Here is a 27,709-nt window from a genome sequence, read left to right as displayed (position 1 = left end):
GCCCTGGAAAATAGACAGTGTCTTCTTCCACAGCAAAGGATAGGTTTCCTTACACTCTTGGAAGAGACAGTCTCTCTTCCTTCCAAACAAGGGCAGACATGCTTAGTATCCATTATAAAAGATTCCAGTTCCCTAAACTTGGCGTTCCTCATCTGTCATTTAATCCACTGTGTGTGCAGGTATCATCTGGACCTCTTCATATCACCCTTTGGGAATTAGAGAATTCGTGCAAGCAAATGCTGTCACTTTAGCTAATGTTTTTGCTATTAGTAATAAGGTCCTTTGTCTCTGGCCCAGAAATCTCCTGCCTTCTGCCAGCATCCATGAAATTATGGCAGGTTAACTTCTTAGTTTGCAAGTAGAGCAAATCTCAGACCCTTCACAATTCTTAACAAAATCTCCAATGAAGGAGAGATGGAGATGAGTGATGACTATAACTAAATGGATAGAAGGTGGTATAGTCTGATAACATAAGATAAAATTTGGAGGTGTTTGAGAAGAAAGAATGGTCTGGAAAATGCAATGAGAAGCTAAGATTACACCTCCAGGCTCAAAGGCAGAAAGAAGCAGGAGAGAAAATGGCCACTACTTCAAAGGGTTGCACATAGTATCATCAGGGAAGCAAGATTTAATTTAGAGCAAAATGTAAAGTAATATTAACAGAAGAGGCTGAAGATAAAAAGAAATTTGCTGATGACTGACCTTGAGTTCCAGGGACATTATGAAAGATTTTCAGGAGACAGGGAGAGGTAGGGTTTAGGGTTAGTTTTGGATACATGTGTTAAGAAACCCACGAGTCTTAAGCTCCTTGCTGTAACTTACATGAGCAAGATAAAACGTCATGATTAAACTAGTTATGATAGTTTTAATCAGATCAAATGTTTGCTTGTTTCTATGTCCTCTGACCTCTTTTACCAACACAATATCTATTATGAAATGCTTTATTTCTTACATCATTTTAGAAAATTTAGAATATATAAGTTTTTAAAAATTTAAATGTCAAACTGTTATTTAAGATAGTAAGAAGCAAGTGTTAACTTACTTGAATTAGATCTAAAATGCCAAGTTCACTTTCTGAAGAATCCACACAGAAGACAAAATATAACGTTGCATAATGTCTATAAATCAGTTTGTTGTCAGATCCTCCAATTAATCTAAATGACAAAAAAATTGTAATGTTATTGGAAACAAAATGCGAATCATTTTCATTAGCTCAAGCAAACTGACAATTTGTTTAAAAACCACTTGTCAAATGAAAGGTGACATTCAATGGCAAAGCATTTAAGTGAACTTATTCAGAGACTAGGTGAATTAAGGTGGCTGTTTTCTTCAGAAATATCAAGTAAAAGAAGCCAGTGCTTAATTTCAGTTCATTCACTAAACTATTCTCTGAGTAACTACTATGTGCCAAGCACTGGTAGTGGGGAAGAAGCAACAAACACACACATCAGAACATCATCAGATAGTGGCAAGTGTTACACTGACAATCAAAATACAATGATGATATATTGATGGGTTCCCTACTTCAGGCTGAATATTAAGCAAGAGTGGCATTTAAGCTGAGATCTAATGATAAGGAGTTGGCTTGGAAAAAATTTAGAGAAGAGCATTTCAGGCTAAGGTAGTAAGTAATAAAAGGCCATTTCATCAAGAACAAAGTATGTATGTTCAGGGAAGAGAAAAAAGGCCAGTAGATAAGAAAAGATTAGTAAATGATAAAGTCAGAGAAGTAGGCGGAAATTAGATCATGGGGCATTTGTAAGTGCTTACTAGATTTAACTCCATACGTCACAGTAAGTTACACAGCTTAAGACTGATTATCAACCAGAAAAAAAAGAAGAATGACACTTCTTAAGTTTTGGATAGATTTACCGTCAAGATCTCTTCCAAAATTACATTGTTTTGACATATAAATGCAAGAAAACTGAGCTAAGATACTACACTCTTTCATGAAATACTTTTATTTATAATGACTGGAATTTTAGTATTTTAGAAATAATAATTTAGGAATCATTCCAAACATCTTATATTTTTCTAAATATAGTTTAGCTATTTCATAGTTAAGTTTACAATAATGAATTCATCTTCTTAAAAGACCCCTAAACACTTACATAATTTACAATCAAGGCTATATGTAACCAAAATTAAACTAACATCCATCCCAACAGAATATAGGAAAATGGCATCTCTCCCTCCCTTCCTTCCTTCCTTCCTTCCCTCCCTCCCTCCCTTCTTTCTCTCTTTCTCTGTCTCTCTCTCTGTCTCTCTGTCTCTCTCTCTCTCTTTCTTTTTGAGACAGAGTTTCACTCTGTCACCCAGGCTGGAGTGCAGTGGTGCTGTCTCAGCTCACTGCAGCCTCTGCCTCCTGGCTTCAAGCAATTCTCCTGCCTCAGCCACCAAAGTAGCTGCAATTACAGGCGCACACCACCACACCTGGCTGATTTTTGTACTTTTAGTAGAGATGGGGTTTCACCATGTTGCCCAGGCTGGTCTCGAACTCCTGAGCTCAGGAGATCTGCACGCCTAGGCCTCCCAAAATGCTAGGATTATAGGCGTGAGCCACTGCGCCTGGCCAGCATCTATTTCTTACACAGTAAAAATAATACTAAACTTATAAGTTCTGTAGAAACAACTTCCCAAGGTATATACTACTTCTATGTCTTCTAATAGCAAAAGGAGAAATGATCTTTGACAAGAATAAAAATTTCCTACTATGCTAGATACTCTTCTAGAGAAGATGTTTAATTTAAAAATATCTACATGCAATTTAAAGATTCTGAGAGTATATTTACAGACTATGACTGCAATTGTTCCCTGAAAGAGGCAAAAAGAACACAAATAGGAGGCTTTACTTCATTCTGAATCAGCGATTTAGTGATTATCTTAAAACTTTTGCTTTACTTTAAAAGGAGAGCAAACTTCTGAAGAATATAAGTTTCAAAAAGGCCAGTAATACTATTAAAAGCAAGCAAAATATTAATGTGGCAAGTACATACTTTGCCTTTAAAAATATAATCTTATCTTTAAGCTACAGTATAATACTGATAAAAATTCCTGTACAGAATGTAATACATCATATAAAACCACAGGACTGAGAAATCCTGTTAGTCCAAATAACTCATTTTATAGAGGAGAAAACTGAGGCCTGAGAATTTAAGTAACCTGTCCAAGGAAATCAGCTGGTTAGTGACAAAACTAGGATTAAACTAGATGTGAGGCCTCATCTCTGCTGCAATATTTGCTTTCTATTTTTTGTAAGGTTAAAAAAGAACAATCACAATTTCCAGCCACAATTTCTAATTCAAATAGCACCCTAGTAAGATTAATCAAGTTCTTACATGCAGTGAACTGTGCTGGGTGTTAAGTTTCCTAGGAGATAAGAAATCAAGAGGCTAGGATGAGAGGTAGTGATAGTAATGTCAAAGACAACTAAAATTAAATAAGTACAAGTAAAATTCAAAAACAGAAGCAGGTACACTTGTCTCAATTATTAAATTAGAAGCCTTGAGTTAACAGCAAAATTTGTAAGTATGTATTGGACATTTAAGGACAGCATGATATAATCTTTCAGGAAACCCAAGTTAAGTGTTCCAAACGATAAAAAGTAACTTATGACCACGGATTCCCTGTTATCCAGAGTATTTCTCATCCATCATACACAGTAAAATACAGAAAATTCTAAGTTTCTCTGACTGATTTATGTTTGAGAACAAACTGTTTTCATGGAAGTTATTAGTTTAAAAGTATTTATTTGTAATATTTGGCAATATTCTTATTCATTTTAAAAATAGAAAAATTGATTAGCTGAATTAGGTATATTTGAAAAACAGACTTCAGTCTTCTAACAGTAAAATAAAGAATGTAATCTAATTTTTATGAACATTCACAAAAAGGAATACTCTGTAGTCATTAAAAAGAATAAGCTTGTCCTAGATGTGTTTATATGCAAAGCTTTTGAAAATACTGAGAACGAGCAACATGCAAATGAGCATACAAAGTGTGATCTCATAAATAAAAATGTTAAGGTTGTAGGTTAGTCAACACATATAACATACTTTATATGTTAGTCAATACAAACAATTTTCTAGAAGGATACACAAGAAATTGGGTAGAAGGACTAAGGTTGAGAGATTCTTATTTTACATTTTATACTTCCCTGTAATGTGGAATTTTTACGATTTAATATATTACCTTTATATAAAATTCCCTTCCAAAATTTTTAAGAGGAAAAAAGATTGCATATCTTTTAAAAATAATTCTTTAAGTTAGATTTATAGCTAACATAGGTGGCAATTAATTCACCTAATCCAATTAATCAAAATTAGAAAACTTTTACCATAAACTGATTAAACAGTATATATTTTAATCACATAGTCAAAACTTAGAAATGTCTATGAAATGCTTTACTTACAATCCTCCTTCTAGGAAATTACAAACATTTTCATCTCTCTTAGATACCAAATGGAAAGTCTCCCTGATGATTTGCTGTTGTGTATCTTCACTCTGAGGAAGAATAATTCATATATATTAGGATGGAGTGTATAGGTTTAATAGCATTTTAAGAATTTTTAAAATCAAAGGTAGTAATATCTGTCTGGGAAATCCATCTAAGAGAGGGGTCCTTGAAGAAGTGACTTAAATTATACCTTACAGAAGCAAAACCCAATATTTTTTGATGAAAAAGAAAAAAACCCAATTATTTATATTTACCACTATAATAAAAGTAACACATTTCTAAGTTTCAAAAACCAACAAGAAAAAATATTAGATGAATTACATACACTGGTAAAAGGGAAACTAGATATTAACTAGTCAAAGCTGATTATCTTACGAATGAGTAAACTGAATCAGAAAGGTAAAGATATAAATAGTGTAGCTAATCTATATTTGAATGGAGGAAAGAAATAGAACTATGGAGCTTCCAATTAAGTTTAACCTTTACTAAATATAGACTGAGGTAAGAGTCCATCCATCTTACTCATCTTTATATAAGCCGATCTAAAGCTAAGGATTGGGTCAATAAATATTTATTAACCTGGACCAAGCAATTCATATTCCAGTAAGAGTCAGCGTCCTGGCCGGGCACAGTGGCTCATGCCTGTAATCCCAGCACTCTGAGAGGCCGAGATGGGTGGATCACAAGGTCAGGAGATTGAGACCATCCTGGCCAACACGGTGAAACCCCGTCTCTACTAAAAATACAAAAATAGCTGGGTGTGGTGGCACGTGCCTGTAATCCCAGCTACTCGGGAGGCTGAAGCAGGAGAATCGCTTGAACCCAGGAGGCAGAGATTACAGTGAGCTGAGATCGCGCCACTGCACTCCAGCCTGGCGACAGAGTGAGATTCTATCTCAAACAAAACAAAACAAGAGTAAGCTTCCTAAACACTGCAATAGAAAACTGACCAAAATCATGAACACCAATTTCACAGGAAAGGATGTGAATGGTCCACAAAGAAATGAAAAGATACTAAACCTCAGTAGTAATTAAGTGAAATACAAATTAAAACAATGAGATAGCCCCACATGTACCATATCAGCAAAAGTATAAAAATATGATAGTAAAAAATGTTGACAACGATGTAGAGCCAAAGAAACTCTCATCTCACCAGTGGGAGGGTAAACATATAATCACTTGGGGAAACAGTTTTATTAACCAGCACTTTCTCTCCTAGATACTAATCTAAACCATATGAAACCAGTTTTTGAAGATCAAAAACAATTGCACATTGGCAATTACATAGACAGTTGACCCTTGAACAACGTGGCGGTTAGGGATGCAGATCCCCCATGCATTTGGAAATCTATGCATAAGTTTTGACTCCCCAAAAATGTTAACTCCACTACACTTTTTCTCTTAACAATTCTTAAAGTAAGCTAGAGAAAAGAAAATGTTATTAAGAAAATCATAAGAGAAAATACATTTACTATTCACTGGGTGGAAATAGATCATCAAAAAGGCTTCCTCTTTGTCTTCATGTTAAGTAGGCTGAAGAAGCAGAGGACGAGGAGAGGTGTTTGTTTTGTTGTCTTAAGTATGGCAAAGGCAGAAAAGGTGGAGGTAGTGGATGAGGAGGCTGGAGAGGCAGGCATACTTGATGTAACTTTATGGAAATACACAGTAATTTCTGTTTGCCGTTTAGCTTTTTCATTTCTCTAAAAATGTTTCTATACAGTACTAATCCTTGTTCCACTGTCTGCTTTAGTTTTAGCATCATATTACAGAAGTGTCCATGTCATTAAAAGAAGTCAAAGCAGTCTTGAATAACTGGAACTCTTCTGCCAGATTGTCTAATGTCAATTTGTTTTCTGGCGCTGCTTCTTCTAAGTCTGCTTCCTTATCATCTGGCATTGTTCAGAAGCACTCATCTCCATCAAAATGTGTTCTGCTAATTACTCTGTTGTGCTATGCGCTCTTAGATTTCTCTGAAACCCTTATCTTGAAACCCTTCATTCTCCCACCTTTTTTGCTACATTCACAATCTCTTCCATGATTTCTTTGATTGGTTCTGTCATAAATCCTGTGAAGTCATGCTCAACATATAGACACGGTTTTCTTCAGCAGGAATGCACTGTTTCAGGCCTCATGGCTTTCACAGCTTTTTCTATAACAACAATGACATCTTTAATGATGTCACCCTTCCAGACTTGCATGATATTCTATTAAGATTCTCTTGCATAGTGTTGAAAATCCTTTCCACAAATACCAACTGTAATGAGCCCTAAAGGTCCTTATGACCCTGATCTTTAGGCTGAATTACAAACTTCGTGACTGGGGGCAAGTTGACCACTTCAATGCCTTTGGTGTTGAACTCATGGGGTTCTGGGATGCCAGGGGGATTGTCCAATATCAAAAAAACTTTAAAAGGCAGTCACTTACTAGCAAGGAATTTCCTAGCTTCAGGAACAAAGTATCTATGGACTCAATCCAGAAAAGGGGTTCTCATCCACTCCTTCTTATAGAACCAAGAGACTAGCAGCTGGTGTTTATCTTTTCCCTTCAAGGCTCAGGGATTAGCAGCTTTATAGATAAAGACAGTCCTCATCATAAACCTGAATGCATTTGCACAAAACAGTAGAGTTAGCCTATCCCTTCCAACTTTAAATCCTGGTGCTTGTTCCTCTTCCTTACTAAAAAATATCTTTTGTGGTAGATTTTTTTCTTTTTCCAGAATAAGGCACTTTCGTCTGCATTAAAAATCCTTTCAGGCAGACATCTTTTCTCTGCAATGGTTTTCTTAATGGTGCCTGGGAACTCGTCTGCTACCTCTTGGCCAGCAACAGCTGGCTTCTCCTGTCATCTTGACATTTTTAAAGTCAAACCTCTTTCTATAAGCATCAAACCATCCTTTGCTGGCATTAAATTTTCCAGCTTTAGATCCTTTACCTTCCTTATGCTTTATGTTATCATATAATGACTTCATTTCTTCTCAAATCATATTCTATAGGTATGCCTTTCGTATAGCATTCCTGTGCCCACATAAGAGCTGGATTTTCAATACTACATAAAAAGGGATTTTGCAAAAGGTGCAAAGTTTTCTCACACACTGGCATAGCTATAGCTACAGATTCATGAATTTTCTTTTTCTTTTCTTTTTTTTGAGATGGAGTCTCCCTCTGTTGCCCAGGCTGGAGTGCAGTGGTGCAATTTTGACTCACTGCAACCCACCTCCAGGGTTCGAGCAATTCTCCTGCCTCAGCCTCCCGAGTAGCTGGGATTACAGGTTCCCGCCACCATGCCCAGCTAATTTTTGTATTTTTATTTTTAATTTTTTGAGAGAGAGTTTTTGCTCTGTTGCCCAGGCTGGAGTGCAATGGCATGATCTCGCTCACTGCAACCTCCGCCTCCTGGGTTCAAGCGATTCTCCTGCCTCAACCTCCCAAGTAGCTGGGATTACAGGCGCCCACCACCATGCCCAGCTAATTTTTGTATTTTTAGTAGAGACGAGGTTTCACCATATTGGCCAGGCTGGTCTTGAACTCGACCGAGGTGATCCACCCACCTCGGTCTCCCAAAGTGCTAGGATTACAGATGGGAGCCACCACGCCCAGCCATAATTTTTGTATTTGTAGTAGAAACGGGGTTTTGCCATATTGGCCAGGCTGGTCTCGAACTCCTGACCTCAAGTGATCCACCTGCCTTGGCCTCCCAAAGTGCTGGGATTACAGGCATGAGCCACCGTGCCTGACCATGAATTTTATTTTCTTTACAATAGTCCTTTTGCTGGATTCATTGAATACTGGGCAACCACAGCCACAGACCTCTATCTAAGGTACATAACAAGCAATTCAACTTTTTCTTGTAGCGTCATGATATTTCTCTGCTGCTTGGGAGCACTTCCAACATCACTAGTAGCACTTCATATGACTCCCATAGTGTTATTCAAGGTTTATGATATTACAACAAACATGATAACAAATTACACAGGAATTGGGAGAAAGCACTTTTTACTGTGATGTGCAATTTACTAGAGAGACAAATTGCTCACCAGGAGATGATTAGCATCACACAGCATTTAAAGCAGATTCTCAAAACACCTGAATTTACCACAATAGCAACAGAATGTTGGAATTATTACAGTAGTACAGTACAAACTACAGTTAATTTTATACATTTATAATTTAATACTGCATCTTTACATTTGTTTACAGTTCTCTCCACTGAGTAGCACCACGTACTGAGAGTAGCACCATGTCCAGTCTCTACGTGTTTGCATAAATTTTGATACATTTTAACTTTTTACAATGGATTTGTATATATTTTATGGTAGTAAATGATAAAATAAACTAGTATCTACTGTGTTTTATGCATTGATAACATATCTCCAAAGTTTTTAATTTTTTTAATATTTCTAGGCTACACAATTGGCAAGTTTTTTCAATTTGTCAAAAATCTCCAAAAAACTTCCCAATAAACTTACTGAAAAAAAGCTGTGTGTAAGTAGACCCTTGCAAGAGTTGACTGTACATAAAAAAAATCTCTTAACCTCTGTACCAGGAGACAAACAGAAGAATGTTCATAAAAGCGCTGTTTGTAATAAGAAAAGTTGAAAATGACCCAAATGTCCACCAGTCACAGAAGGATAATTACGGAATGGAATTGTACAATGGAATCCTATAAAAAGTAAGTTAAAGAACCGAACCACGCCCTTAAATATGAATGATTCTGAGTTGGGCACAGTGGCTCACACCTATAATCTCAGCACTTTGGGAGGCTGAAGGGGATCATCACTTGAGCCCAGAAGTTCAAGATCAGCCTGGGCAACATAGCGAGACCCCATCTCAAAAAAAAAAAAAAAAAAAAGAAAAGAAAATTTGGGCCTGGTTCAGTGACTCACGTCTGTAATCTCAACACTTTGGGAGGCTGAGGTGGGATGATCTCTTGAGTCTAGAAGTTTAAGACCAGCCTGGGCAACATGGCAAAACCCTGTCTCTACAAAAAATTACCCAGGCATGGTAGTACATGTCTGTAGTCCCAGCTACTTGGGAGGCTGAGGTAGGAGGATTGCTTGAGCCTGGGAGGTGGAGGTTATGGTGAGCCAAGATCATGCCACCACAATCCAGTCTGGATGACAGAGCAAGACCCTGCCTCAAAAAAAATTTTTTTAATAATAATTTTTAAAAATCCATTCACAATATCATCCCAAACAAGAAATTAAACAAATAAAAATTTAGAAATAAATTTAACCAAAGATGTGCAAGCCGTGTTACTTCCTTTCTTAAAGATCTCTAGTTTTTATCTGACCTAAATACAAACTCCCTACCATGCCATAAGACGTTCTCCAAAATCTAAGCCAGACTAATCCCTGAAGTTTCATCATCTCTTTCTCCTCCCCTTTATGATCTGCTCCAGCCACACTGAACTTCTTACCATTCACCTTCTTCACATTTTCCCACTTCCGTCTGGGAACAACTTCCACACTCCATTCTCTAGCAACACCCTTTCTAAGACACAGCTAGAACATTATGACTTCTATGAAGTCTTTCCTGACTCTCAATTAAAATTAGTCCCTTTTTTCTCCATGCTTCCTTGGTATTGTTTCTATTCCTATCATACACTTATAACAATGTGCTCAAATTTCCTTTGTAGTAGTCTGAATTCTAACACCGGAACCTGAGCTTTGTATTTGAAATGCTCAGCAAAGTGGCTGATGTAGAGTAGCCAATAAAAGTGTATTGAATAAATAAATTTGTAATCTAGAAGACAGGATCCACAACCATTTATATTATCCAAAATCTGGGTTACCTTACACATAAAAAAGGCAATAAAGTTAAGGCAGAATGGTACAGAAGTTAAAAGTGCAAGCTGTGTTCTAATTAAGATGGTAAATTAAACACACATTTGCCTTTGCTGCCTGCCCAAACCCCAGCTAAGACAATATTAAAGGGCTTTTTTGGTAAAGGCATAAACACACAAGGATGAGGAGAATGGGAAAGGAAGACAACAACAACAAAATCTTGAAAGTGTTTAAATAAGTGTTAAAGTATTCTCAGAAAATTTAATCCTAAACTGGTGAGAGGGAAATCATAAAACTAACTCAATTTGTGTCACAAAATAGGCAAAAACCTCATGAATTGGTGCTTTTACATATGTCTGGAAGTGAAGATAAAGAGAGTACTGTAAAATAAGGATGGAAAGTTTGTTTAAAAAGCAGAAGGATCACTAAATTCCCACTACCATCCCCAACAAAAGTTCTTAATTTTATTACTAGGAATAGATCAAAGGGAGGGTCTTCGGAGAGCAAGGGGTACTGTGGTAGCCAGAAAAACGGCCCACCAAAAAATGACAACATCCTAATCCCTGGAACCTGTAAATATGTGTGGTTAACATGACAAATGCCTTTGCAGATGTGATTAAGGACTCTGAGATGAAGATATTATCCCAGATTATATAGGTGGGGCTAATTGCATCGCATGGCACTTTAAAATCTGAGAATCTTTTCCTGGGCTGTGGTCAGAGGGAGATGTGACTAGAGAAAAAGAATCAGAGATATACTGCTATGCCGCTGGCTATGAACATGGAGAATGGAAGCCATGAGCAAGGAATGAGGGTGGCCTCTAGGAGCTAGAAAAGACAAGAACATAGATTCTCTCCCAGAGCCTCCAGAAAGGGATGCAGCTATACCAATACCTTGATTTTAGTCCAGTAAAACCCACATCTGACTTCTTACCTACAGAACCGTACAACGATAAGTTTGGGTTGTTTTAAGCCACTAAGTCTGTGGTAATTTGTTACAATAACATAAAATAAATTCAGGGACCACACTGAAAACATGGGGATTATGTAAATGTACAGATACCACCAGATCCTGTCTAATCAGTTCTCAGAATACCTAGAGCCAGGCCTTCTTCACCGTCTAGGCAGGAGATTGGAACATAACTCTGTAGGAACTCTAACTAGATCTAAAGATAATGATAATAGAGATACCAACTATGACAGAAAACTGTTAGCTGTTCACTAAAATCTAGTTCCCTTACTTCCAGGGCACACAATTTCACCCTCCCTTGAATTTAGGTGGAGCCATACAACACAGTTGGGCCAGTGGAATGTGGCTAGTAGTTACAGTGGCATGCCAGAGCTGGCATGAAAGCCTATTGGGTGCATCTCTGCCTAATTCTGCATTTGGTGACATCATGTCAGTAGCCTGAAATTGGTCATGATGAAGTATTTATACCATAAAGATCAGCAAATGCTATAAATCAGAGCTTTTTCCTCCCAGATGATCAGGTTGTTAAAAATATACTACCCAAGCCTCACTCATAAAAATTCCTGCGAAATCTTCCATGCTAACTAGATGTAGAAGTTCCTTTGGCCCCTTCTCAAGAATGATAAAAAAAGGCCCACATGAAAGGTTCTAGTTGACCAAAAACACCAACGCTGGGCTTTATGCAAGTGAGAAACAAACTTGTATTACGTTAAGTCATGACGATTTGGGGAGTTGTAGTCACAATTCCAATTCCTACACTACCTAAACTGCCTAGCTTGATTACCTCAAGTAAAGATCGCACAGGCAACCTCTAATCATGGATTGAGAGCTTCCAATCAGCTTTCAGTACCCTATCCTTAGAAAGGAGCAGTCAGTCGAGGATTATTGGACAGCTGAAGACAACTCTAATATAGGTGCAGCAAACCACCATGGCACGCATATACCTATGTAACAAACCTGCCCATTCTGCACATGTATCCCAGAATTTAAAGTATAATAAAAAATAAAAACTAAAAAATAAATAAATTTTTTTAAAAAGTTAAACATAAAATAGGGGAAAAAGCAACTCAGAGGAAACAAACCAAGTAAAAAGAAGAAAATTTAAAAATATATATCATTAATATAAGAGAAGTAAGAAAAGATAATGCAACTATAAAATAACAGTATATTATAAAAGAGTGAAATTCAGAAATAAAGAAGCTCATGGGAATTTAAAATATATGGAGAAATTTTAAAAATTCAGTAGAAAACTGGAGAATAAAGGTGGGAAATTGACCCAAAGGGCACAAAGATAGAAAATGAAAGAGAAAGAATAAGATACATAGAAGAGTCCAAAGAAATTCAGAAAAACTGAAAAAAGGAGACTCGAGAACAGAAAATGAAGAAATGTTTCCAGCAGGGGTCAAAAGTTTCTACAACCAAAGGACCCATCAAGTACCCAGCACAACTAATGAAAACAGACCAATGGCAAGGGTCTGTGAAACTGGAGAAACTCTGCCCAAAAAACAGGAATCTACAACTTTTTGGAAGGTATAAATGATCACACACCAAAGGTAAGTAATCAGAACTGCTTCAGACTTTTAAATAGCAACACTGGAAACTAAAAGGTGATGAAGCATATAATCGAAGTTCTGAGAAAAAATTCTAACCTAAATTTTTATATACAGTCAATGTGGAGTCATAGTAAAAATTTTTGGGCAGCATGCCAGATCACAAAAAATCTACTTCCCATGACCTTTTTCTCAAGAAATTACTGGAGGGTATTACTGGCTCCACCATGGCAGGATAATAAACAAAGAAATGAAGCAATAGGAGGTCCAACACAGGAAACAAGCAAAAGGAATCCCCTAAAATAATAAAGATCCCAGCATGACTGCCATACAACTGGTCTGGATTGGTCCTAGTCAAAAGGCTCCAGAAGAGATTTATTTAAGAACCTAAAACTGAGAAAAGATGTGTATGATTCAGACAACTGGCAAAGATGTAAACTAGGGATAAGCGCATTAAAAACTACATCAAATGAAAAGGTAATTACAACCTTTAAAGAAAAAGTGTCAGGAAAGAAAAAACAGTACAGTTTACAACACGGCTCAGCTGAAGATAGTGTTTACATAATAAATTAACGTAAACATCAAACACTGATCTAACCAAAATTATGAAATAACTATGAGGGGACTGGGAATTAGTTGTGGAGGAGAGGACAGCCAAATAATCATTTTTAATAGCAGAATAAATCATGTCTACAAGTAATAAATCAGGCAGTAAAACAAGTACATTATTTAGACACGTACATAAAACACTGAAATCAGCAGCTAAAAATAGTTACTTGTGGAAAGGGAGAAATGAAATGTTATTTTTCATAACAAACCTTATGAAACTATTAGATTCTTTAACCAATATGTATGTATAACTTGAAGAAACAAACTAAAAGAAGGAAAGGAGGAGAGTAAATAATCTGCAACCAGATATATGGGTTTATTCCTGGATGTACTCTTCGTTAACTCTGTGACTTTGAGCAAGTTACTTATCCTCTCTGTGCCTGAGTTTTCCTCATTTGTAGCATGGAGAATGCAACAATATCTACCTCATGGTGGTGTTGTGAGAACTGAGTTCATACACTTACTTTATACATACATGTACATACTTGTAGAATGCTATCTGGCATATAATAAGCATGCATTAACACTGACTTATTTTTAAGTACTACCTCTGGGCCTTATCTGAAAAGTCAGCTCTACAATTCTAAGGACAATAAAATCTTATAGGAAGTTTTCTTTTAAGGAATGTTATCTTTCTGTATTATATTACTGCTTATCAAGGAAGAGGTCAACTGTGCTAACCTTTAACTATGTTTCATTACACTGACAGTGAAAGAATTTCTCATAGGAACTTCAACTGCTGCCCCTTGGAATCTTCTTAGAATGCTGGCAATACTCAACTAAGAAAATCAGTAGTGGTGGTTACCAGCGGCTGGTGGTGGGAATAAAAGGAGGAACGGGGAAAGCAAAAATGTTGATCAAAGGGTACAAAGTTTCAGTCAGACTGGAGGAATAAGTTTTTGTGATCTACTGAACTGCATGGTGACCACAGTTAATAATAATATATATTTTAAAACTTCCAAAAGAATGTATTTTTAACATTCTCCCCACAAAGAAATAATAAGTTGGTGAGATTATAGATACGTTGCTAGGTGCAGTGGCTCACGTTTGTAATCCCAGCACTTTGGGAGGCCGAGGCCAGAGGATTGCTTGAAGCCAGGAATTTCATACCAGCCTGGGCTACAAAGTGAGACCCCAACTAAACAACAACAACAAAAATGTTTTAAAAACTTAGTTGAGCATGGTGGTGGGCACCTGTAGTCCTGGCTACCAAGGAGGCTGAGCCAAAAGGATCCCTTGAGGCCCTTGAGCCCTGGAGGTTGAGGCTGCAGTGAGCTAATGATCACACCACTGCCCATAAGCCTGGGCATCAGGGCATTCCAGCCTGGGAGACAGGGCAAGATGCTATCTCTAGGAAAAAAAAAAAAAAAGATGCTGGATGTATTAACTAGCTTGATTGGATCCTTTTATAATGTATACATAGATCAAAACATCACACTGTACCCCATAAACATGCACAGTTATTATGTCAATTAAAAATGAAGAAAAAAGAAAACAATATAGGAAAGAATGCCTTAAAATTTTAATCAAACATCCAAAGGCTAAGCTAAAATTAAATAAGTATCTGCTGACATAAAACTATTTTTCTTATTTAACTTAGCAGCTTTCATTAAGGAGCCTAGAACTTGCTTCAGGCTGATCAGATTTCCTAACACTATAGTTTCACAACCGAAGTCAAAACAGCTATATTTCAATTGGTCACAACTCCTAGATTACATCAGTCTAAAGACAACTACAGTTACAAAAAGGCACAAACTTTTATTATTTTAATATTTCTTAATGTAGTAATGAAAAACAAAAATAAACTTTAAAAAAACAGAAACCCACTAACAATATTTTCCCTTTTCCTACGTTTCCCTCCTGTCCTTATGCATATATCACACAGGCAACTTTAAAACTTCCCTCTAATCATAGTCAATGTCATCTCCCATCTTCATCATTCTTTTAAAAATTTAGGAAAGTATTTTCTTAAAATGCATTCATTCACTCTGGTAAATGTTAAAATATAGAGGATTACCAAGATCAAAGACAAATAGATCCTTTTCTCAAACAGCTTATGATCTAATACAAGAAGTAAAATATAGATATCATTATTTTGAATTTATAGTTTTGTATTTTGCCTTTTTTATATTTCAAAAAAAGAAACCGAATTCCTCATAATCAACTGGGTGCAGTGGCTCAAGCCTGTAATCCCAGCACTTTGGGAGGCCAAGGTGGGAGGATCACCTGAAGCCAGGAGTTCCAGACAAGCCTGGGCAACATGGTGAAACCCCATCTCTACAAAAAATACAAAAATTAGCTGGGCATGGTGATGCATGCCTGTAGTCCCAGTTACTCAGGAGGCTGAGGTTGGAGGATCACCTGAGCCCAGGGAGATCAAGGCTGCAGTGAGCCGTGATATACCACCGGACTCCAGCCAAGGTGGCTGAGCGAGGCCCTGGTTGAATAAAAATATTAAAATAGGACTAGGCACAGTGGCTCACGCCTGTAATCCCAGCACTCTGGGAGGCCAACAGAGGCAGATCATTTGAGGTCAGGAGTTCAAAACCAGCCTGATCAACATGGTGAAACCCCATCTCTACTAAAAATACAAAAAAAGTGGTGAGGCATGGTGGTGTATGCCTGTAGTCCCAGCTACTCAGGAGGCTGAGGCAGGAGAATCGCTTGAACCCAGGAGGTGGAGGTTGCAGTGAGCCGAGATTGCACCACTGTACTCCAGCCTGGGTGACAGAGATAGAGATAGATAGATAGATAGATAGATAGATAGATAGATATAAAATATATACATATATACACACTCACATATATAAGCATACATATATAGAAAATAACTTTATAATAAAAGGTAGAGGGCGATTTCTGACATAAGAGTAGTACAAATAACATACTGTAAGAAGTCAAGAGGAACAATGATTTTGAGCAGCAAGACTGTCATCTTCAAAGAAAAGTGACAAATACTGAGGAAGGGCATTAAAGAATAGGTAGAATTCAAAAATATAGAGAATGGGGAGTATGAAGTTACATGAAGGGCAGAAGTAAAATGTGGACAAAATCACAGAATCAAGAAAATATATGAAGAATAATAATAGTTTATGTTGCACTTAAAAAAAAAAAAAGAGATGTCTGAGGACAAAGCCTCAGAGCACTCCAAACATTTAGGAATCATGAAAAAGAGAAGACCCTAGCAAAGAAAATTCAGTTAGTGTGTTTTCTGCCAAGGCCTCTCCTAAGAAGTCTGGCTGGAGACTCTGTGTACATGGGCAGGCCTAACTTCAGCCAGAGTGTGCAAAGAACCAGCAATCAGGATAGCAGTATCCTCAAATCCCAAACAAGAAGAGACTGGGGCACTTACAATAGTAACTTAATTAGAACTCTCCAAGATATCTCATTAAATTTCTTTAGAGAAGAATTCCCTCCTATTTTCTCTTACAATGTATAAAAAATGCTTAGCATGCACAAAAAAGTACTCAATAAATGGCCGGTATAATTAACGCCCTAAACCACCATCAACCATTCTGCTTTGGTTTGAATGTCTCCCCCAAAGTTCATGTGTTGGAAATTTAATCTCCAACGCAACAGTGTTAAAACGTAAGACCTTTAAAAGGTGATAAGGTCATGAGGGCTCTGCTCTCATGAATGAATGAAGGTCATTATTACAGGAGTGGGTTATCAAAGCAAGTTTTCTCCCACACTTGCCCACGTGTGCATACCATGTGATGCCTTTCACCATGTTATGATGCAGCAGGAAGGCCCTCACCACACGTGGCTCCTTGACCTTGGACTTCCCAGCCTCCAGAACCATGAACCAAATAAATTTCTGTTCACTATAAATTACCCAGTCTCAAGTATTCTGTTATAGAAGCACAAAATGAACAAAGACACATATTAAAATATTTCCCAATTTCAATGGCAAACACTCTATTACTGAAATAACAAAAAGCTGAGAAGGTGACAGACTGAGTTTGAAATATTTAGAGAGTCAACCATGGTGGCAGCTGGAAGGTCTAAGAACTCCAAGAACAAGATAAAATTTGGGAGGAAACCTTGGAGTAAAGTACCAAGGCAATTCAATAGGGAAAGAATAATCAACAAATGGTGCTCAAACAACTAAATATCCACATGTAAAAGAATAAAACTGGATCGCCACCTCACACCATACACAAAACTAACCTGAAATGGACCACAGACCTAGGTATAAGAATTAAGGCTACTAAACTCTTGAACGGAAACACAGTTACAAGATTTTGACCTTGGAGTAGGCAAAGATTTTTTAGATAGGATATCAAAAGCTTAAGTGAAGAAAAAAAGAGATAAACTAGATGATATCAAAATTCAAAACCACTGTGCTACAAGTGATAGCAGCAAGAAAGTAAAAAGACAACCTATGGAATAGGAGGAGATACATGCACATCATATACCTGACAAAGGATCTGCACTTAGAGTATATTAAGAACTCTTACAAGTCAATAATAAAAAGACAACTTAAAAACAGGCAAAGGATTTGAATATATATTTCTTACAAAAAGATATGTAAATGGATGATAATCACATGAAGAGATGTTCAACATCATCTGTCATCAGGAAAATGTAAGTGAAAATCACAATAAGATACTACTTGATACCCATCAGGACAGCTAGAATAAAAATAACCAACAATAACAAGAGTTGGTTAGGATATGAAGAAACTGGAGCCCTCAGACATTGTTGGTGGGAATGTAAAATGGTACAGTCACTTTAGAATATAGTCTGGCATTTCTTCAAATAATTAAACATATTCTTACCATATGATTTGGCAATTTTACTCCCAGTTATATACCCTAGAGAAATGAGAACGTATGGTCACAGAAAAATTCATACATGAATGTTCATAGCACCATTATTCATAGTAACCAAAAAGTGGAAACAACCCAGATGTCCATCAATTGATAAATGGACAAACAAGATACAGTGTATATATATTTCTCCATACTAAAATATTATTTAGCTATAAAAAGTAATGAAATATTAATATATGCTACAACATAGGCAAATCCTGAAAGCATCATGTTAAGTAAAAGAAGCCAATCACAAGACTGTAATATTTCATGATTCCATTTATATAGAATGTTCAGAATAGAAAAATCTAAGGAAACAAACAGATTAGTGGTTGCCAGGGACAGTGGGGAGTGGGGATTGAAGAGTGACTGCTAATAGTTACTAAATTTCATTTAGTTTGACAAAAATGTTCTAAACTTAGATTGTGGCGATGGTTGCACAACCATGATATAATTCTAGAAGCCACTGTATTATATACTTTAAATGGGTGAATCTTATAGCATGTGAGAGCTATATTTTAATTAAGATTTTTTTTAAAAGGTTAGCTAATTTCTCAGAGAAAATGAAAGAAGCTGGGGCAACTTTTACAGCCATACTTGCTCCTATAAAAGTCTTCTTACAGAACTTTTCTGTGGAAGAGTGTTTGAGGACTTTCCATTTTATAAGCAGCAAGTTCATTCCAAAACAGGGCCCACATACTCTGGTTTCTCTTCAGATCTTACAAACCTTTTGCCTTTTACCAAAACAGGGCCCATATAATTTAAACGCTGGGGTTTTTGGAAAAAAATAAAATAAAAGAGATAATTCATTCTGAGAAAACACAAAGAGTATTTGAGAACAATCTCTGGTGTGTTCTATAGTCCTATGACTGACTACATGATCTTCCAATTAGAAGTAGAAAGTAACAAGCAGTAATAAAAGTAATCATTATTATTTACACAACAATTACTAAGTCTTTGTATGTCAAGCTCCACAACCATTCTCTTATTTAATCTCATCAAAAAACCTTACTCAAAATTGAAGTCCACATTGATTGGTTAAATTATAGTATACCATACAATGTACTATTATATAGTAATTAAAAAAATATTTTCTGGGTATGATACCAAAAGCAAGCACCAGCAACAACAACAACAACAACAACAAAAACGTAAGTTAAATCTCATTAAACAGTTGTGTGTATCAAAGGACACTATCAACAGAGTAAAAAGGCAACCAGAGAATCAGAGAAAATATTTGCAAATCATATATACAACAGGAGACTGATATCTAGAATATATTTTTAAAACTCCTACAACTTAACAACAAAAACAAACAACTGAATATTAAAATGGGCAAAAGACTCAAATAGATATTTTTCCAAAGATATACAAATGGTCAATAAACACACAAAAAGATCCGCAACAGCACTAGTCACTAAAGAAATGCAAATCAAAACCATAATGAGGCACCACTTCATAAACATTAAGATGGCTATTTTCAAAAAACAAAAAATAACGTGGATGTAGAGAAACTAGAACATTTGTGCATTGCTGGTGGGAATGTAAAATGGTACAGCCACTGTGGAAAATGATGTGCCGCTTCCCCACAAAAAAGCAAAACATAAAATTACCATATAATCTAACAATTCCACTTCTGGGTATGTACCTATAAAAAGTAAAAGCAGGCACTCAAACAGATATCAGTACATCTATGTTCACAGCATTATTCATAATAGCCAAAGGATGGAAGCAACCCAAGTTTCCACTGACAAACGGATAAACAAAATACGGCATCGAGAAAGAAACTTTTATCTGAGGAATGCAAGTCCTTTTAAATGATCTGGCCCAGAAAGGCATTAAAATGTGACAGCAATCACATCCTACTTCTCTCCTTTGAGCTATGAGAAATATTTATCTATTGAAACTGCTTTATACTGCCACAAGTAACTAGAAAATAACCTAATAATGCTGCACCACACACTATAAACTACTCCCTGCATCTCAACAATGTTAATCATTAACCAAAGTTATTTCTATAAACTAGTGAGAATTCCTGACAGACCACTTAGTATCAGCCCACTCCATGTCCCCTTTATTTAATGCCTTCACAAACCTGCTTGTAACAATGGCCAAAGGGAGCTCATATCCAAGGATACTTGAGACTGAGTCTCCCAGGCAACTGTTCTCATTTTGGCTCAAGTAAACTCTTTGAATCCTATTTTGTGCTTCAGCCTCTTCCTTTTAGGTCGATGGTATGTACACACATACAATGAAATATTATTCCGCCTTAACAATTATGGAAATTTTGATACATGCTACATAACATGAGTGAACTTCGAAGACGTGCTAAAAGAAAAGCCAGTTTCCAAAACACAAAAATTCTATGATTCCTCCTATATGAGGTTTTTAGAGCAGTCAAATTCATAGAGACACAAAGTAGAATGGTGTTTGCCAGGTACTAGGAGAAGGGGAGAATAGGAAGTTAGTCTTTAATGTGTAAGGAGTTTCTGCTGGGAAAGACTAAGTTCTACAGATGGATGGTGGTGATGGTGACACAACAATGTGAATATACTTCATGCCACAAAACTGTACACTTGCAACTGTTAAAATGATAAATTTTATGTTATATATTTTTTACTACAATAAAATTTATTTTATAACCCTTTCATGTCACACTAAGATATATTAATGACAGGAAATAGCAGGATATGTATGCGGTAGAATCAACTAGTACTCTTCCTCAGTAAGCACAAGGTAATCAAAACAATTCAGTGGGTCTGGAATATTAAAAGATAGCCCTTTCCTCCTGAGTAACAAAGAGAACTGTGACTGACAGCAAGTGATTCTTGTAATTACACCAGGCTTGCAAGAATGGAAAAATGTAAATGCTTTTCAGCACAATAGAGGTGGGTCTAGTGGGCTTCACATAAACTCTATTCACATATAATTAAGACAATAAGCTAAGAAAAAAATGGTTTTCTTCTTGAGTTCTGTTACTTCACAGGTGACTTACGAAAGCTTGATCACAGGTCTCATTGATAGAGAGGCTATACAGAACTGGAGCACTCATGTTTTTTGTTTCCTTTGTTTTTGTTTTTTTTTTTTAGAAGACAGGGGCCCTGCTATGGTTGCCTAGCATAGCCTCAACTCCTGGGCTCAGGCAATCCTCCCACCTTACCCTCCCAAGTAGCTGGGACTATAGGCACACACCATGCCTGGTTTTGATGCCCTGACTTTTACCTTCATTCACTGGCCTAGCAACACCATCTTTACAGAGCCTAACAATAACTGGGTAGAGAAGAAAGTAACTAATCAGAGGAGAGCCTCACTGCCCCTTCTGCAGAGGCACTGTTTAAATGGCAAAATGCAAGTGTGATTCAAAGAGGAGTATCTCCTCTTGTGGAGAACATGCTGGGCATGATGTCATCAAACTGAATTATGTCAAGAAGGGGCATGGTGTGGCATACAGGCATGATCTGTCCCCATCGTTCTCTTTAGCTTCATCTCCTGTCTCTCTTCCCCGTGATTTCTCAGCTTGCCTTCTTGCTATTCCTGAACACATCAAGTGTGGTCCCATTTGAGGGACACTGCACTTCTTTCTGCCTGAAACATTCTTTTCTTTGCTGTTTTCATATTCTTCCTCTCTTATCTCATTCAGTTTTCCTCTCAAATGTCAGGTCGTCAAAGAGGTATTCCCAATGACCCTATCTAATATAGGCTTTCCTCCATCAAGCTTTATTCCCTTATACTGTTTCATTTGTCTTCAGACTAATTACAATCTTAAATAATTTACTGCCTATCTCCTATCACCAGAATGTAAACCCACAGGGCAAGGGTGACATCTGTCTTACTCATCACTGTATTACTAGTGCTTAGAATAGGGCCATACAAACAACAAATAAATACTTGAAAGAATATGCACAGGAAAAGAGAAAGAGTGTAATGGAGAGACAGATCAGAAAGTATCCAGAAAGACCACCCCTCTTCCCAGAGGCCTATCTCTAGAAGGCCTAGTCAGAGGCCTAACTCTACAAGAGCTTCCTCCACTTGGAGTCTTAAGAAAACAGTTATTAGCTAGAATTGTCCTTTATTCACTTCAATATCCTTCTAAGAGTTGCTTGATTCTTCAGCAAAGAAAGCTGTTTTAACTATATTGTACTTCAAAGGATTTGATGAGAGGAGAGCTGAAAAGGCAGATGGGTGAGGAAAGAATGTGTTTAGTTAGCCTAATGTGACAGTTTTATACAACAAGAAGTTGGAAGGGGACTGGGCCCTCTAGATGGTAACAACTCAGAATCACCCTGAATTATAAACAGCAGTGACAAAATCCATAATCCACAGGTACAAAAAAGACTAAGTGCTAAAGGTAAGAATGAACTCTTGACTTTCAAACAAAAATTAGCAAAGATTTCCTTTCAGAACGAAAAAGACAAGGACACTGATAACCTCAGGTTACATAGGTAAGTTTAATTTTATACAAAAGAAAGATATATACACATTTCTTAAAACATGCAAATTATTAATGTGCTATTAACATATACTGTCTTTTTTTAATTTTAACAAGAGAGTGGCTGAACATTAACATATTCAGTTATCTTAAAGCCACAATGTTTAATAAATCCATCATCAGCTTCAAAGCATTTATTTGTGTTATTAATGTCTAAAAGGTATATCCTATTCACTGGGACATTCTGAAAAGAAAAATAAAGACCGGGGGGAAATACACTAAGTGTTAATAATTATCTGTGTGTGGTAAAATCAAGAATGACCTTAGTGGCCTTAATATTTAATTTTCCACAGTCACAAAAAAAGAAACTTACTTAAAATTGAAAACAACTTTGCTAAAGAATATAATATAGGTACGTCACGTAAGGCCTTCTTTTAGAAAAGCCATGAAATGACCTATAACATTGTCCTATTTATAACACTTACCTCATAACCAAAAATCATTTTAACTTTGAAGACTTTATTTCCACCTTTACAATTAAATATTCAAAAGGTTTAATCTTAATTTTTAAAAAGCAAGTTTTCCAGCATACTCCACATAAAAACTGTGAACGTATAAGCATTTGGGTTTTTAGAGGATACTTTGGTATAAGGAAAACCTGAAATTAAGATCTATTGTGACACATGTTCAGTATTGCATATTACAAGGAACTATTCCTGATATTAACAACCTCAGAAGCAATCTAGAATTTCAGAAAACTAATATATATTAAAAGCTAATAAAGAGGGAATAGTGGTGATAGACATGTTAGTTAGCTTGATTTACCCATTTCACAATATATACATATACGAAAATAACATGTACACGGTAAATATATGTAATTTTTTTTTGTCATCTATACCTCAATAAAAACATATATTTTTTTAAATTTGTTGAGACAAGGTCTTCTCTGTCACCCAGGCTGGAGCGCAATGGCGCAATCTCAGCTCACTGCAGCCTTGATCTCCGGAGCTCAAGTGATCCTCTCACCTCAGTCACCTAAGCAGCTAAGACTATAGGTGTGTGCTAACATGACTCACTAATTTTTGTATTTTTGGCATAGAGACAGGGTTTTGCCATGTTGCCCAGGCTTGTCTTGAACTCCTGGGCTCAAACAATCCTCCCATCTAGGCCTCCCAACGTGCTGGGATTACAGGCATGAGCCACTATACCCGGCCATAAAAATAAATATTTTTTTAAACGTTTAGAAGAAGAAATAGCAGACCCTTGTTTGCCTACCCACCATCCACTCCTTTCTTTCATCTTTCCAAGAGAATATCCATTTTATTCCCGTTTTCACTCTCATCTTCAGCTCCAATCCAAAGTTGGATCTTGATTAGGGTAAGCTATTAATATTGGTCTTGGGTGGGTCTAACCAGAATGAAGGGAAAGACACAGTCCAGGACTGCAGAAACAGATAGTTGTCTCTTTCTGAATTGAACTGATTACCAAAGGAGAAAAACAGCCTTTGGATAATAGTAATTTTGTGATGAGTAAAGCAGAGAAAGAGAAAGAAATTGGATCTACAATAAAGTCATTGATTTGCTGAATCAAATACTTTTGGAATCGGTCTACTACTCTGCACTTCCTACAATGTACCTAACATAGTTCTTTCCAAGCACTTGAGTCAGGCTACATAAAACCCAATTTATGCAGACAAACGCATTATAACTAATATGGAAGGAAACCAAATCGTATGGAATTTTCTTCTTAACAAAAAGCTGAAATGCCGTGTGTTAGTATGTGTTAACACCCTCATACTCAGGAGTGTTGATAATTCTATCTTGATCACAGACATAAGTTTAATTATCCCATCTGCCACAACGTCTTAATAGTCACTAAAAAAAGACATCAGTGAACATGGATGGATCTTTTTAAGGGATATTTTTAAAAGAAAAAAGAAGTTATCTATACTTTCAACACTTTGTATTTTTATGTTAAGATTTTCAAAAAAAAAAAAAACGAGAAAGAAGAATCTTAGAGTTCCTCCTAAGGCTTGCATTTGGTTAACAGTTTAATTAAATACAGTTTATTAAAAAAATTGAGGCAACTCATATAGGTTAATTTGAAAATTTTCCTGCTTGCACTTCATATGTGTGTGGTGTGTACACACGCATGCATACATACACACAGTATTTTATATCTGAAGAAACAACTAAGATAATTCACACAAAAGAAAGACATTTCCACTTTATAAAAGTAATTCACAGGCCAGGCATGGTGGCTCAGAACTGTCATCCCAGCACTTTGGGAAGCCAAAGCTGGAGGAGTGTTTGAGGCCAGGAGGTTAAGACCAGCCTGAGCAACATAGTGAGACCTTTTCTCTATAAGAAAAGAAAAATTTTTTAAAAGTAATTCACCAGAGGATACACTATGGAATCACAACCCAAGGGATTTTTTTGTTTGATAGCTATGTAAAAATATATTTGGTTTATAAAATATAAGTCTCATTAGTTATTTACAGTAATGCACAAATACTGTCAGGTAAGTATTAAAAGACTAAAGGTTACTGTTGCCAAGTCGCTGAAGCTAAGTATCAACTTAAAAAGACAAACCAAGCAAAACATTTGAATTTATGCAGTCATAGGCCAAGGATATAGAAGGCAAAAACAAAAAGGGATGCATTTTGAGTCCAGACTTGAATTTTTTTTTTTTTTTTTTTTTTTTTTTTTGAGATGGAGTCTCACTCTGTCACCCAGGCTGGAATGCAGTGGCACGATCTCAGCTCACTGCAGTCTCCACCTCCCCAGGTTCAAGCAATTCTCCTATCTCAGCCTCGAGCGAGTAGCTGCACTTATAGGCGTGCGCTACCATGCCTGGTTAATTTTTGTATTTTTAGTAGAGATGGGGTTTCACCATGTTGGCCACACTGGTCTTGAACTCTTGACCTCAGGTGATCCGCCTGCCTCGGCCTCCCAAAGTGCTGAGATTACAGGCATGAGCCATGGCACCTAGCCCACACTTGAATTCGTAATGTCTGACTCTAGCAGAATGAACCAAAACTTCTGTTTAGCAAAACAGGTGCGTAACTTCATATTTCTCACATATAACAGCTTGGAGCCACAATCGAATCTAACAATCTATTACAGCATGAAATGGAAATGTGCACTGTTAAAGGGCAGAGATGAATATGTAAGTTGTTATATTTGAGGGAGATAAATGAGGAATGAAAATGCAGTGCAGTAGGATAAACTTGTTGGCAAATGGTTAAACATTTTTTAAACTGCTCAGTGTTAAACGATTACTGTTGGACTCAAACCTCAGCATCCTGCCAGTATATGGAATTGTTAGCTCAGTCACACCTCTAGATATTGTTTAATAAATTAAACTCAATATTTTTATTCATATTGGACATATACTTCTTAGAGACCCCTTAAAAGAGAAACAGCTGAGTAACACATATTCCATCATTACTTTTATGCTAAAGGCAGAGATTCTTAAAACCTCTAGTTAGTGAAGGACTACATTTTAAGAGATAGAAGGAAACTCAGCAAGTTAACTAATCCCAACTCTATCCCAAGCTAGGAGATTCTAAATAAAGGCATTTAGCAAAGAGTTAGAGAGTTTTCTATGTTCAAGACTCAGTGTTGACTGCTTAGAATGACAAAAATATACCTAAAATCTGATACGTTCCTTCAAGTATTCTATAGGATGGCTGCCACGAGGAATTATAGGCTGTGAACGAGAATACTGTGTCATAACAAAGATGAAAAAAATCCTAAAAACCATGAGGAGGCTTTGAGCAAGATCAAAGGCTTCACGGAATGTTTAGGTGATGTTTGTGCTGGGCCTAGAACAAGGGGTTGAATTTGTACACGTGGCAATGGAAAGGAAGGACATTCCAGGCAGCAAGAATAGAATGACGCCCTACACAAACAGACACTTCCAACTAATGTTCCCTTACACAGTCTGCTCCTGCTATGTACAAGTTCCTGGGGTTCTTCAAACAGGCGCTCTCCTCAGGGTTTTTGCATTTGCTGCTCCTTCTACCCGGGATGCTCTTCCCCCAGATAACTGCAAGGCTGCCTTTCTTACCTCCTTCAAGTCTTTGCTCAAATGCCACCTTCTCAGTGAGAACTTACCAGACTACCCTATTTTAAACTGTCATCCTCTCACTCTCTAAGACTCTTACCCGCTTTATTTTTTTTTCCACAGCACATAATACTATCTGGCATGCTATAATATAGCCTACTCCTTAATAGCGCTATGTTTCTCACACAAGAGTGAAAGTTATCTGTTCATCTTCAGATTTTAAAACAGTGCCTGCACATGGTAGGCATAAATTAAATTTATCCGTTGACAAACTGATGGAATGAATGACTGAAAAAAAATAACTGCCCTCAAAAAGGTTATGGTCTAGTGGAGTAAGCAAATGTATAAATAAATAATCTTAAATTATTCCTGAAAGACAAAAAAACACTCAGCAAAACCCAACTTATAGAAACTTAATACACAGAAACAACTTCTCATACTCCACTTATACACGGCCAGTGACCACCAGATTCTTCTTTTTATATCTTCTAGCTCTGTGCCCTCAGTGGCACTGTCACTCATACAATGGCCAAAAATGCCACCAGAGCTGCCACTCCTGCCACAACTGCCACTTCCCACATTAACCGTCACTGCTACCTAGTAAGTGATGGTAAACAATACTTTGTTCCCACTTTTGGACAAGGGAAAGACAGATTCCTGAGTTTCTAAATTAAATGCATTTTTCAATAGATAGTTAAATTATACACTATACGAGTAGTATACACCGATTATATGGATTAGCCAGGAAACCCACTATTTTGAATATTGCTTAAGTTTAGATATGGAAAAATAATTTTTTGAATTGTTTTACTATTGCAACATACCTTTTTTACACTGCAAATGGATGACACTGGCAAAATGGTTATGACAAAGACTCCTTCAATAAAAGCTGGTACAATATTTTAACAAACAGGTAAAGTTAATGGCATTTTTTCCCATTCGAGAGGATCAACTAGAATTTAATCTGGATTAAAGAATGATGTAGAATTTTTAAACAGACCATTAGTATTCAAGTTATACTAAATTAAA

General features: G+C 36.6%; 1 protein-coding gene across 10 annotated transcripts in view; it reads right to left on the bottom strand.

The window, feature by feature from the left end:
* Positions 1-27,709, bottom strand: part of AP3S1 (adaptor related protein complex 3 subunit sigma 1) — a 72,442-nt gene that overhangs the window by 42,877 nt on the left and 1,856 nt on the right. For 8 of the 10 annotated variants that reach the window (XR_010156978.1, XR_008548070.2, XM_001148407.8 and 5 more), the window contains exons 2-3: positions 4,412-4,503; positions 1,043-1,154 (exon numbers count right to left, since the gene is read on the bottom strand). The exons of 1 other annotated variant lie outside the window; for it this stretch is intronic. Coding sequence is in view for 7 of the 9 variants with exons in the window: in XM_001148407.8 (XP_001148407.1) it covers positions 1,043-1,154; positions 4,412-4,503 (204 nt within the window). In the remaining 2 variants the exon portion in view is untranslated. Of the gene's footprint in view, positions 1-1,042; positions 1,155-4,411; positions 4,504-18,147; positions 18,184-27,709 lie in introns of all 10 variants that reach the window. One more of the 10 variants, XM_016953653.4, reaches the window with a different exon arrangement.

The sequence above is a fragment of the Pan troglodytes genome, chromosome 4, assembly GCF_028858775.2.
Source record: "Pan troglodytes isolate AG18354 chromosome 4, NHGRI_mPanTro3-v2.0_pri, whole genome shotgun sequence".
In the NCBI taxonomy this organism is placed as follows: domain Eukaryota; kingdom Metazoa; phylum Chordata; class Mammalia; order Primates; family Hominidae; genus Pan; species Pan troglodytes.
Note: the sequence above shows the minus strand (reverse complement) of the source record. Positions and strands in the feature narration are given on the sequence as shown.